The 14284-nt window shown below is 35.4% G+C and overlaps 1 protein-coding gene across 1 annotated transcript; it reads left to right on the top strand.

Moving 5' to 3' along the window:
- The first annotated feature begins 12380 nt into the window (after window positions 1–12380).
- LOC110924366 (DDB1- and CUL4-associated factor 8) lies at window positions 12381–13422 on the top strand. The gene is made up of 4 exons (XM_022168381.2): window positions 12381–12653; window positions 12775–12916; window positions 13003–13247; window positions 13324–13422. Exons 1-4 carry the CDS (start codon window positions 12381–12383, stop codon window positions 13420–13422), a joined length of 759 nt encoding a protein of 252 aa, XP_022024073.2.
- The last annotated feature ends 862 nt before the right edge of the window (window positions 13423–14284 follow it).

The raw sequence follows: 14284 nt of genomic DNA, 5'->3' as shown, positions 1-14284 counted from the left end.
TAAGTTATGAAATCAAAAGATACATGATATCTAGGATGTATTTTTCTTTTCTTTCTTTTGGATGATATCAATGAAAGAATTCAACTGGTCATCCAAAATCACAATATATCATTGCCAGTAGTAAATACGAGATTAACAAAATAACAAATCAAATTTAATGAATTAAAATAAAACTTATGTGTAGGATAGTTTGATTCAACATCCTTGTGATATTGCGAGTCCAAATCCAAAAGCAAGTCGTGCTGATAACGTGTTGTAAAACAACAAGCCTAATAGCTAAACAATATGAGAAAGTGATGTAGGGAGAAATATCTTTATATTATTCATGGTGTATGTTTACAATAAAATACAAGAAATATATATAGGAGAGGGAAACTTGGTAAACAAGATACATCTATATATGGAGTTGATAACCATAATAATATTTATTTATAACAAAGTTTTAAGGAACCGAAAAGAAGAGGGAATAAAGAGCCGAGAGGGAGGTTGATATGAGGTTTTAAGTGTGTTAACTAGACTTGGAATTTAACTAGAACCTTGAAGGCTTGGAACCAAGAAGGCAGTGATATCGGTTGTATCAAAACTAGTTTCAGTGAGTTTCATTAGGCTTCATGATTGTGTTTGTACTAACATATGCATGGGGAATACAAAAGCATGGAGTTAGAAATAATGCAACTGAGACTAGTGGTTATGGAGAGCCTCATCCCCAAGGAGATGGGCCGCCACGTCAATGCCACGTAGCCTCAGCTTGGAGGGGATGGACCTAGGGGGTTGGGGATGAACCCCTTTATATGTATATATATATGCATGTATGTATAGATGTGTGTGTGTGTGTTAGGAGAGAGGAGAGAGGCACGACTACACCGGCTGTGGGGAGCCGAAGTTGCCGGGCCGGACATGAGGGGGTGGTGTGGGGGACTGGCGCCGGTCCTAGCCGGGCCTCAGCCGGCCCCCATACCCAGTAGTCTGAGTGTTCGGCTTCATGTTGAGTGTGGTCTTGGATAAGGTTGACAAGATTTGACTTCTCTTTTTTAATCAATTTGAAGGGTTGAAATAATTGTTTGAATAAACAAATGACTAGTTTTTCAAAGTTTTTTTTTTGAAAATTGACATTCATTAATAACACCGAACCCGAAAACCGAGCCGGCAAAACAAACAAACAAAAACAAGCAAAGAAAACAAAATTATATAATTACAAATTTACACCAATTGCTTCACGAGACAGAATGGAAACCCGATCTATGCTTGAGCCAAAAGAAACCCATAGATCTAATTAGGGTTGTAAACGAACCGAACGTTCAGCGAACAGTTCGTGAACTGTTCGGCGGGAAGTTCTTTTATGTTCGTTCGTTTAATAAACGAACGAACATGAACAAGAAATTTCATTCGATTAGTTAAATGAACGAACATGAACAGAGGTCTCGTTCGTTCGATTGTGTTCGTGAACGTACGGTAAGGTGTTCATGAACGTGTTCGTGAACATTCGTTGATTTGCGTTCGTTTATGTTCGTATGTTTGTGTTTTAATTGAAGATCTTTGTACTTTCTTATATTTTATTTTTACTTTTTATATTATTAAACTTTTTTTTATTTATTTCCCTAACAATTAAACTAGGAAACTCACTTTCACCTTGTTTATGCATCATTTCTCTTTCATTTCTCATTATTTACATCCACGAGTACGGTTGACCTCCGTTCCACAATAAGGGATTCAAGTTCGAGTGCTACTCTCTGGGCCATCTGTCTTTATCCTCCGTCGCGTTCGCCAAATTTATTTGTGTTCGTGAACCGTTCGCGAACACGCTCATTTCCTTAATGAACGAACACAAACATAAAATCTCGTTCGGTAAGTGTTCATGAACCATTCGTGAACACATTTATTTCCTTAACGAACGAACACGAACAAGCCTTGTTTGTGTTCGTTCGGTTCGTTTACAGCCCTAGATCTAATGTCACTGAAAATATCCTCCACGCCAAGCCGGGATCCTGAAAAAACCGCCTTGTTTCTCGCCAACCAAATACACCAACATGTCGTAAATATGATACCTTGCAAGATAACCGAATCCGGTCGGCTCAGATTGCTGAATTTATAAACTTCCAGTAAGTCCTTCACCGAGAAAGCAAATATAGGCGCGATTCGGCACCACCTACTAATCTTCATCCACAACTCGGTAGCAAGCTGACAAGAGATAAACAAGTGTGACACGGACTCGTCTTCACTGCCACAAAGAGGGCATGTGCCAATATGATTTAAAATGCCTCTCGAGACTAACGCATCAGACGTCGGAATGCGATTCATCTCAAGTCTCCAAACAAATATATTACACTTCAAGGGAATCCACTTACACCAATCAAACAAATTCGAAGCGCTAAAATCAAGAAGCAGGAGATCCTTCACCGATTTGACTGAAAAAATACCAGCTGAATCAATCGTCCACTTCCATTTGTCACGACCAGATCTGAGAGTAACCGAGGAGGCAAGGTCGACAAAGCGTTCCATTCCTGCACCTCGACAGCCGCGTCCGGATCGTGACGCCACAACCACAGCCCATCACCAGCCAAACGATCATTCACAGTGCAGTTTTTAACAACCTCTAAATGAAAAAAGATGAGGGAGCATCTCTTTAAAAGGGGAGTCGACGATCCAGGGATCTAACCAAAATAAGATATCGCAACCCGAGTTAATCTCTCCTCTGAAAAAGTTTCGAATACCTTTGTTACCGATAATCGGTTTGTTCAACAAGTTGCATATGATGAGCCAAACACCACTAACCGCTTTATTGCAAGGCAACATCTCCCAACCCGACCGTTTCGAATGAATAGCCTTGATAATTTTAACCCACAAGTTATTATATTCAACCTTGAATCTTCAACCCCATTTACTTTGAAGAGCCACATTGGCGTTCCTTAATTTACACAACCCCAACCCATCCGCTTTCATAGGTAAAGAAACTCTGTCCCACGCCACCCAATGGGTTTTCCTAACATTATTTGAGCCGCCCCACAAGAATTTTTTAATAATGCTTTTCAAGTCTTTGATTACCTTCACAGGCGCTTTATACAAAGACATAAAATATGTAGGAAGACTTTCAAGAACTGACCGAATAAGCGTAACCCTCCCACCTATGGACAGTCACGCCGCCTTCCAAAGAGAAAGTCTTCTTTCGAAGATGTCATAAATCGGCCTCCAATTATAAAGCTTCTGTTATAAATCGTTTTTCAAACTTAATAACATGATGTTTTGAGCATTTTAGATCTCATTAAACCTTGATAAAATATGAGATATATACACATGAAGTTGGAGTAGATGCATATATATCACCAGGGAAAAGTCATGGTTTGAAGTCTTGGATTTTTATTAACTTTGTTTATGAGGTTTTTAGAGGCTACGTTTTATAAAAACAAAGAATTGAATTAAACCTATAACAATTTTAAACATGGTTTTGAATATAATTAAACAAGAAAAGCCATAATTACTTAAAAAACGCGTGCGTAATTGAGGGTCGTAAATCATCAGTTGTCACAATGTGACGTATAAAAGGAATTTGCATATATTATGATGTTATGATCATAAACAAAACATTCTGGAAAAATACTTAATTTGTGATATAACATCAGTAGGATATAAATCATATGTGTTGTTTATAGTTTAAGACCAAACTAAGCACCGTAGGAGCATGTTGGTCATTTCACATATAGTTTTGATAGCTTATTTGGGATTATAAGTTTATAACATGTACATATCCCTTCAAAATCTTACCCTAAACCAACCAACATAGTACTTTGCTTTTTCTAGTGCACTCCCCAAATTATAGAGCATTGTTGCCCTACTCTAGCAAGACTATGTTAACTGGGCTACTCTAGCTTTAGAATTTTACTTAAATATTCCACAAAGAAATTCTAGTTCATGGAGCTATTTAAATCTTAAATCCTATAATATCTAAAATACCATTTTATTGCAAACTAGTTTTTGCCCCGCCCGCGTTGTGGGGGCAATAAGCCGAATATTTTTCTCCCATAACATGTATGTCTGTACAGAGGGCAAAATCGTAATCATATTTTGAACTGGGGGCGAAATCATAATTTTAAACTGAGGGCAAAATCATAATTTTGAGCTAGGAGGGAAAACATAATTTTATTTTGAACTGTAGGCAAAAACGTAATTTTGAGCTGAGGGCAGAAGCGTAATTTTGAGCTAGGGGCAAAAACAACAATTTATTTTGAACCGGAGGCAGAAACGTAATTTTAAACGGAGGGCGAAACCGTATTTTTAAACGGGGAACAAAATTAAGAATGAGTTTTTGAACCGAGGGAAAAAGCGTAATTTTGAGCTAGGGCCAAAATTATAATTTTATTTTGAACTGAGAGCAAAAACGTAATTTTAAACGAATAACAAAAGCATAATTTGTGAATAAAATTAACTTAAAAATTAATTGGTCGAATGCCAGGCAAGCTAAGCTACGTGGTACTATTCCCTGAAATTGAAAATGTATATGTAGTTAATTAATAATTAATAATTAATTCATTTTTTTTTTTTTTGTTGTTTTGCCGTCAATTACATCAAGAATGGGAAAGTGAATTGTGACCCATCAAATCCTCTCATGCATCCATTTATTAAACTATTATATATTCCCCATGCAACCTACTACTAAATAGGTTTTGAAGTGTTGACCAAGATCACCTCCCATCAAAAAAAGCATGTACTCATTTTTTTCTTCTCTGGAGAGTGATGGTCTACGGAAAAGAGTCACATATGACAAATCTTGTCTATGATAATTATCCAAATACACACTCCTCCATACATATTCACAATATTTAATTACAAACACCTTTAACACTTTTTTTTAGCCTACAACTTATAGAGTGCAGAATAATGATTTGGTTGAACCTACCTCGTAAATCCAAATCGGATTTGGTTAAGCCCATCCCACCATTCTGTGTGTCTGAAGTCTTTAGTTGAGATGAAATTGCTAATTGGTTTCCAAACCCATGTTCATATTCCCTCATATTTTAGTATTTGTTTATTGGATTAGAAGTCAGCTTGTGAATATTTAAAGTCTTGGAGATAATTTCTACACTTCTAAATCACACAATACATTCACTCTCCCTCTCGGCTACAGGCTCTCACCTAAAACCACTCACCAAACAATTCTCACTTATGAAACTTCAGGGCAGTGGCGTCTTTGAGAATTCACGTACCCTGTTCGAGCTCGAAAAATGAACCCATATGCTTTAACGATAAACAACATAATTACGAAAATGACAAAAAATTAGTATTGGATTGGGCCCAATAAACTTATTGTTAAGTTGGATAAATTATAAAAAATACAAATCTTTCGATAATGGGCCTCTATATTAGATTTGTTATGCGTGTACACTTTTTTTTAAATAACATATATATATCGAATTTTTTAAAAAAATCTCGTGCCCCTCGAAAAACGAGTCTTGTGGGAAAGTCCTCCCAGCACACCTAAAGAGCCGCCCATGCTTCAGGGTACCCAAGCCAAGTGTGATAAACATTGATTCTAGGGGTGTTCATCGAATCGAATATCGAATTTTCGAATTATTCGAATCGAATTGTTCGAATAATTTTTATTTTTCCTTGAATTCGTATTCGATTCGAATTCGATTAAAACCTTTCGAATTCGATTCGAATTCGTATTCGAATAAAAAACCCAATTCGTATTCGATTAATATTTCGAATTCGAATCGAATTCGAATAAATTCGATTTAATTCAGATTCTTTAAAACATGTAAAAAACTATCAAAATGATACATAAATTTTAAAGCAGTCATAAAGCACGATATCACACTAAAAAGTTTCACATAAAGTACCACAGGTCTAAAATTCAAAACGAGAAGTCGGGAATAATAACTCCACATTACAAGTTAATATTTTTATGGTTAGAAATCTATTGATAGATTTGTTACTTAGGTTTTACTTATGGGTCATGTTGTGGGTTTGGTAATGGGTAATTTTAATACTTAGAAAAAATTTTGAAAATAATTTATAGTATAGCTTAATAAAAGTTATATATGTATTATATATAAAAATAATAAATAAAAATGTATAATTTTTATTCGAATTTCGAATCGAATCGAATTTGAAATTATAATATATAAATTCGTATTCGATTCGTATTCGATTTACTTGACTCGAATTGAATCGAATTCGAATTCGAATTCTTATAATCGAAACGAATTCTTGATAATCGAATCGAATTTAAACGAATTTCGAATTTTTCGAATTCGAAACGAATTCTGAACACCCCTAATTGATTCAGCAAACAAAATTTATCCAATTTTATTACTATTTTTCTTAACCCAATTGTGAGCTCATGTACTAGCATGGAACTCTAGTCCTTATCTTTGATATTTCGCCTCCCTTATCTAGTCAGGTTCTTCATCATCATCAGTAGCTTCAACTTCATTGACATTCAGCGGCTTAGACTCAGACCCAAAGTTTTAATGGATGTTTTTAGGCCTAACAGAAGGCAATGAAAGAAGATGAAGGTGATGGAAATGCAGGCGAGCGTATCATCGTTTAGTATATTAAGTATTAACGCTTGTCGTTTGTAAAGTTTTCGACGGGTTTAACATATTATGCTACTTTAGGAACCTGGATATGAATGATTAGTTAAGTACATAATACCCCTTAAGCCACCCCCATGATTAGTTAAATATCTAAGCACTTCCTACACCGTAACAATTTATATTATTAATAATACCGTACCATCCATCATCCCATTTCATTTCCGTATGCTTCTGCCAAGTACCCTTAAGGGTGTAAGGGGCACCCCCCCCCCTAAGAGGGGAGTCCCCTCTCTTACGCATAACCAATCCTCGTGTGCCACGTCAACTCCCCTCTTAAACTCCCCTAACACTCTAAATTGATGGCGGCACTCCCCTTTTAGGTGACTTGGTTTTTATTAAAAAGAAAAAGAAATTTTTCATTGGTCCACTCCTCCCTCTCTCCTTTCTCTCTCTTCGGTGACTTCCCACCGATTTCCTCCCTCTCTCCTACCTCACCGCCTTGATGGCGGCACCTCCCCTAATCGGCAAGCAGCTTCCCGCAAGGGGTCACCGCAGGTGCCCCGATCCCCCTAAGCCACCCCCATGATTCACTTTTACCTTGGTTACTGTTGAAAAGCTAATATTTACGACATTGTTGTCTCAAGCATGCTGGTGCAATCAAATCAACTTTTACACCATCATAATTACTTGTTTGACCTTCACAATACTTAATTGATATTATACCCTTATACAATTAGCAACTTGGGTTATGTCTCATTTGTTTAAAAGTCACACCCTTTGGTTCATTTTTCTCACACCTTTTCATTTTATTCATTTTACCTACAAAAATTTACTCATTACATTACGATTACATTGTATATAAGTTGCGTTTCATACACCATCGCATCATTTCATCTGAATAGACCATTTTATTACACCCTTTTATTCAAAGTAACTTTCGGTATAAAGTTACTTCCGGCATTTTATATTTTATACGCAAACCGTTGTATCAATTCCCTTCATTAATAAAGTAGCGTTTCAATTCAATGCATTGTGAAAAAAGTCAAACATGGCGTCCCTTCTTTTATAAGCAGTGTTTGGTAAGATTGAAATTATTTTATTAATACTATTTAAATAATAACAAGGGATGACAAATCACCAAATCCTTCCATCCGTCAAATTCCGTTATAAATAAATAAAAATTCATTCGAAGCCATCAGTCGCGTTGATATCAAAGGTAACATATATAAAATCCCTTCCATGTAACGCAATTAGGATTACAATTCCGATTTTGGTCCGATTTTGATGCTTAATTGTGTAATTTGTACGTCTACGTTGTGCTGTGTAACATGCGTATGCGATTATGAATGTTAAAACGATTTGTTGTTTGTTTAAGGAATTGATGTTTACTATATGCATGTGTAATATCTGTAATTAATTATTTATGTTTAAACGATTTGTTGTTTGTTTAAGGAATTAATGTTTACTATATGCATGTGTAATATCTGTAATTAATTATTTATGTTTAAACGATTTGTTGTGTGTCTAAGAAATAAGTCACTGATTTTATTATATTGGTTATGCAATTTCAACAAATAAACGATTTGTTGGACTATTCCTAAAAATATATGATTTGTTACATGTGACATTGTTATCGAAAGAAATCTCTCTTAAAGGATCAGATTCAATTGGCACTCATTTGAATTTATTTTATGTGTATAAAATAGAACAATCTTTTATGTTAATGTTATTTAAATTGTTACGTTATGCAAATTGTTATTTAAATTTGAAAGTGAATATCCGTGATACCGGTTCCGATTTGTATATGTGAATGTATACTTGAATTTCTTGACAATCTTTTATTAAGAAACTTTGAGGATTTATTCATTTTTCTATCTTCATTGTAATTGTTTCGTACCAAACAGTAGGCTTTGCAAGAAACTGTTATCGCGGTTCTGATATATATTCTTGAATTTCTTGACATTCTTTTTCTAAGAAACTTTGCGTATTGATTTGTTTGTATACTTGATCATATAGGCTTCACGTGAAACCGTGATTCTGGTTCTGAAATCAGATCGTATTTGCTTCCTAACAAACAGTAGCCTTTACGTGCATTATACCTTATGTTTAGGCATGTTGTTGCTATATAATAAGTATACAACAAGAATAGTTGAATGGTTTAATATGTGCTTACGTTTAGACTATCACTTGGCTAGGTGTTGGTCATACCAAACCATTATATATTTATGTAAGCCATTGTTAAAGAAAGACATTTATGTAAAGCAATTTCAAGGAAAAATAACCAGTTAGGAAGGAAAAAATAATCAGTAAGTAAATGCATAGAGTAATTTGTCTTATTTATGGCTTAAAACCAGTTTGGATTGAAACCTGCCATTTTCAGTATGGATGAAAGGTCGGTCGTAAGAATTCGTGTACCCTATTCGAGCTCAAAAAAATGTGCCCTAAGCCTTAACGAAATTGGGCATTTGGCTCACTAAAGGTCTAAATCTAATGCCAAAGGCGTTAATAACTAATCTAAACCATAAAAGTAGTTTAGTGATGGGGGCCTATGTTGGCGTTTGTATGAATGTACCCGATTTAAAAAATATTTTACATATACATATCGGGTTTTTTTTATAAAAAATGTGCCCCTCGAAATATCGGACCCTGACCGATGGTCCTCCCCGCCCACCCTTAGGGCCGGCAAACGGATCGAGCCAGAATGACTGCACACACATGTTGCCCTTCTTTCTTTTTAAAAATTATAAATAATTGATGCTTTAATGTTACCTTTCTTTCTTTTTAGACATTCATATGGGAATACGTTTTTACATACAATCAGATCAAATGAGAAATATTTTAATGGCGTAATGTATCATTGCTGCATTTTGTTATGTACGTATTGAGTTGATTTCCTTTTTGAAAAAAAATGTTTTCATAATCAACATCCCGCTGTAACGCGCGGGTTAACGTTCAACTCGCCACCTAATATATAATATAACCTACACGCTGTTTTTTCTCGAAATTTTATTTTATGTAACCATTATGTATGAAATTAACAACCTTTTATTTACTTTAAATTATTTTAATTAGTTTAGAATTATTTTAACTTAACTAATAATTATCGAAAGATGTTATGTTTCTTATTAATTTTAAATTTTTTTCGGAGTCATTTCATGTTACTCCCAAGCTAGTTTCCCTATAAAAACCAACTCACACCTCACAAAAATCACACAACACTCCACCTTTACCATCTCGCTCGATTTCTTTGTAAAACTCCTCCCCTCTCTCTCGATTGCTGCTTACACAGCCACAGCATTCCATCTCTAACGTCTCCTACCCCCTTCTCTCGATTCAAGATCCGGCGGACCCCAAAGAGGAGCCGGCAAGCCGGTGTCGGCCGGCGAACTCCTCTAGTCGACGGGTTCTCTGACAGTCACTCAAAGAGAAGGGAGCACCTTAGAGGGTGATTCAAATATGGTTCCTTGTTAACCGCCCACCGAAATGGGCCGTGTGAACCATATTTGGATCATCCGCTTTGGGGCCCCCTTGTCGTGAGTTTTGAGCGTGATTCTAAAGCTGGATAACCAACATCTTTTGCTTTCAGCATGACTTGTAATGGATCCTATGTTTCGGTTATAATATGTACGCGTAAGTTTTATTCTATTAATTTTCGTTTGCATGGCAGATTCAGTATGGCAGTTTATTAATCTGTACTATGAGACAACGAAGTTCTTTTTTATATTGTTATATTATTAGAGGAGATAAAGGTTACATAATAATAATAATAATAACTAGATTTTTACCCGTCGCGCGTTGCGGTGGCATAAAAAGTTAAGTAATTCGATTGCAATTTCTTTTATCATAGATCAACAACCATAATTAAACATCGGAGTAGAAACGTAAGTAACTCGATTGCGAACAAAGACATAAACAAAGAGTTACTATACAAAGAATAAAGGTTTAAATGAAAAAAAAAAAGTTGATAAACTCTGAATGTTAACGAATAAAACTTCTGGTGTAGTAGCTAATCCTTATTATGTGTGTTTAGGACACCCGTTAGACAACCATATTTATTAAAAAAAAATTGAAATATATAATGTGTTTTGTTGATATAATAATGACATGTGATAACTTGTAGTAGTTGAAAAAGGTGAGTGTATTAACGTCATTGATATAATAAAATGTGTTTGGCACACATTAGACAATCTCATTCAACCATTTGACCCGTAATAGTATTCATTTATTCGGATTAATTAATATCATTCAAACAAAATTTAACATAAAAGTCTCAAGAGTTACTTCTCAAGACTTGGAGTCAATGGTCAACTGTATGCAGTTCTTCGCGACAGCCGTGGATGATACTCAGTAACACAAGACTGGATCTAATGACCCTCTCCATGAACATCTTCTGGTGATTGTTGATCAAATTCGGATTGGTCCGGATGGAAACTTATGAGGATTTCGGGTGTTCGATATGGGGCTACTGCGAAACGGTTTTTTTTTTTTTTTTTATTTTTTTTTATTTTTTTATCATCTTTCACTTGGACAGGAATCTGTTCTAGATGAAGGGAACTGTTGCGGGTTTTGTGACTTCTTGTTCTGGTTCCCATTGGGATATAGTAACCCGAAGTGATTGTTGTCGGTTTGTTGTAGTAATGACCTCGACAATATAGTTTATATGAACATGACCCAAAGTTGTGGACCACTTTAACTGCAAATTTACAGATTTAATAGTATAAACTATTTAGCAAACAAATTTCATAAGAACCTTGAAGTACAACTATATACATAACTGTAACTTGGGCTGTTAATAAAAATAAATGTATACTACAAAAGAGCGTGTTGCGGTGGGGATTAGATCGATATCAGTTCGTTCCATGACAGTATTGGTACAACACTCGCACTCGGTAGATCAACCGACAAAGAAAACCTAAAAATAAAGTTGTGATATTCCCTGCGACAACATGCAAGTTAAATCATGCTATAACTTGAGTTGATAAAAATAAATGCATAACACCCAAAAGAGTTGAACCCTCTTAAAATTAAGAATAGTCCATATATTTGTAGGGCTTTGATCTAGGAACACAAAGAACAAAATCAACTTCAAGTTTCATACTATATTTAGATTAGAACCCAATTATTAATATAATGAAAACTTACGGATCTCAACCATATTGTCTTCTCTCCTTACGGATGTCAACTATATTATACCCTCAAAACAAAAATCACATCCCAAAAACTCATATCATCGGCCCACTCTAAAGACCATTTGCGAACCAAAAAAAGAAAAAAAAAAGGTATAATCAGCCTTTTGATTGTAAACATGTATGTGCGGCTCTTTTTACCACAAATCTAAAACCTTGTTTCTTTTTTTATTTAATAGACCCATCCATTTAAGGTGTGGTAGAGCTGGATGTTTATGAAGTTGTTGAACTGGGGTCTTGAACATTGAGCAAGAGAAAGATAGTGATAAGGAGTGAGAAAGAGGCGTGTACAATATAGCAAATGCAGAACACAACACGTAGCCCAGAAAAGTAGGTAAACTTGTACCATACAACACTACAAAGCATATACAACCCAATAAGCATAAATTATAACAACTAATGCCTAAACATGTTGCAAATTTATATCATATAAATTTATATATTGTAAATTTGTAACATATTTGGGCAATAGGTGTTGTACTCTATGCATAAACTCTTTTTTTTTTGCTTATGTATATTGTATGGTGTGTTGTACATTGTTGATATAAATTCTAAACATATCCCTTAGTTGGCCACTGTGAAGATTTAATTATTAGCAAGTATATCGTTATAATGATAATAAGCAAAAAATTCATTATAAACTTGTTAGTTTATAATTTGTATGATTGTTGTTGAAGGGTCTGGTCTTGTAAGAAGGATTGGTCTTGCTGGTAAACTGATTGGGCATGAAGATTGGGTAAACACGATCGAGTTCAACCGCTGTGGTGATTGCCTGGTGTCGGGTTCTGATGACCGGCGAGTCATGTTGTGGAATGTGGCAAGTAAAGCTTTGGTCCTTTCGTATGATTCGGGTCATGCTAGAAATGTATTACAGGCTCGGATTATGCCATTTATTAATGACACGGTTATAGTAACTTCCGGTGGTGATGGTCAGGTGAGTAACTCTATATAAAAAACGCGGTCAAACTGAACATATACGTATGATAGATAAAGCAGTAGATAATGTTAAAACATATCAAATAAGATACACTTTGTTTTGACTTGTTATTTTTCAGGTGAGACTTGGTCAAGTAACAGATAACGGTAACCTTCAAACAATAGAATTAGGGAAGCACAATGGGCACGTTCACAAGCTTGCTGTTGAGCCTGGAAGTCCCCACATGTTTTACAGCTGTGGCGAGGACGGATTCGTTCAACGTGTAAGTTAAATCTCTATCCGGAACATAATTAGTTTGACCATTGTATAGTCAAAGTGATAAGAACTAGAAATTTTATGGTTATAGGGGTTAGTTTTTTCGGGCCTGATAGTGAGCATGTTATGAGTGGATCAGACTATGGTCATATTTTCGTATGGAAGAAAAAAGACGGTAGAGTTATTCGCATTATGGAAGGCAATAAGTGTATAGTGAATCAAGTTGAACCGCATCCTAATATCCCTGTGTTTGCGTCGTCTGGATTAGAAAAAGATATAACACTTTGGGCTCCTGTTTCTGATAACATTCCTCCCCTGGTTCATGAGTTACTTCATGTAACTAAACATGTTAATTATTTTTTCAAAAACAATATTATTATTATAGTCATAGTATAAATCTTTTAATAAATAGATTATGGAGTCAAGCAGGCAAACCAGAGATAATGTTTCGCGGCTTAGACTCAGACCCGAAGTTTTAATGGATGTTTTTAGGCCTAATAGAAGGCAATGAAAGAAGATGCAGGCGAGCATAACAGCGTTTAGTATATTAAGTATTAACGCATGTCGTTTGTAAAGTTATTGACGGGTTTAACATATTATGCGCTGCTTTAGGAACCTAGATATTAATAATTAGTTAAGTACATAATGAAAGTAGCTTGCACCTTGTTAATGTTGCTATGGGATTGTGTTTGAGATTTGAGGATTATGTTGCTAATGGGCAAATTAGTTAATGGTATCAGGGGCGGACCCAAGCCCACTTTAAGGTGGGCGGGCGCACCCCCGGGGAAAAAAAAAATTAGAGTTAAATTCCGTCGAAAATCCCGTCCGCACCCCTTGGAATTTTTCGTCCGCACCCCTTGGATTTTTCGACCACACTCTTGAACGCACCCCGTAGGTAAAAAGTGTTATCAATTTATATTTTAATTTTTTGGAAAACTCTTATTTAAAAAAAAAAAATACTACCTAAATTATATAACTTTTAATACCTAACTAACTAAACCCAAATACTCATACATTTACCCACTTATAATTCCTAACTAACTAGTCCACTAAGTCTTAGCTCATTAACCAAACCCAACAATATTTCAAACTATAATAAAATAATTAAAGCCCAAAACCTTTAGAAATTCTCTCCCGCTCTCTCCCTCTCTTGCGTCCCTGCACTGCCAACGAACAACATCACCCAGCGACAACAGTCCAGCAGCCGACGACCACCGTAATCAGCCACCATACCACCGTCATTTGACACCAAATCTAACCGGAATCCGAACACGGGTAAGTTTCTTTGTATTCTGATGATTTTGGTTGATATTATAGGAGAAAAAAAGGTAATAAAGTTGTTAAATAGGTTTGAAATTTTGTGTGTTTTGACG

The sequence above is a fragment of the Helianthus annuus genome, chromosome 17, assembly GCF_002127325.2.
Source record: "Helianthus annuus cultivar XRQ/B chromosome 17, HanXRQr2.0-SUNRISE, whole genome shotgun sequence".
Lineage (NCBI taxonomy): Eukaryota > Viridiplantae > Streptophyta > Magnoliopsida > Asterales > Asteraceae > Helianthus > Helianthus annuus.
Note: the sequence above shows the minus strand (reverse complement) of the source record. Positions and strands in the feature narration are given on the sequence as shown.

Bases quoted from the DNA above. Each gene is read 5' to 3' on its own strand.
- LOC110924366 (XM_022168381.2), top strand. From the start codon at position 12,381: ATGATTGTTGTTGAAGGGTCTGGTCTTGTAAGAAGGATTGGTCTTGCT. The intron at 12,654-12,774 runs GTGAGTAACTCT...GTTATTTTTCAG, and splicing joins CTTCCGGTGGTGATGGTCAG to GTGAGACTTGGTCAAGTAAC. The intron at 13,248-13,323 runs GTAACTAAACAT...TTTAATAAATAG, and splicing joins TGGTTCATGAGTTACTTCAT to ATTATGGAGTCAAGCAGGCA.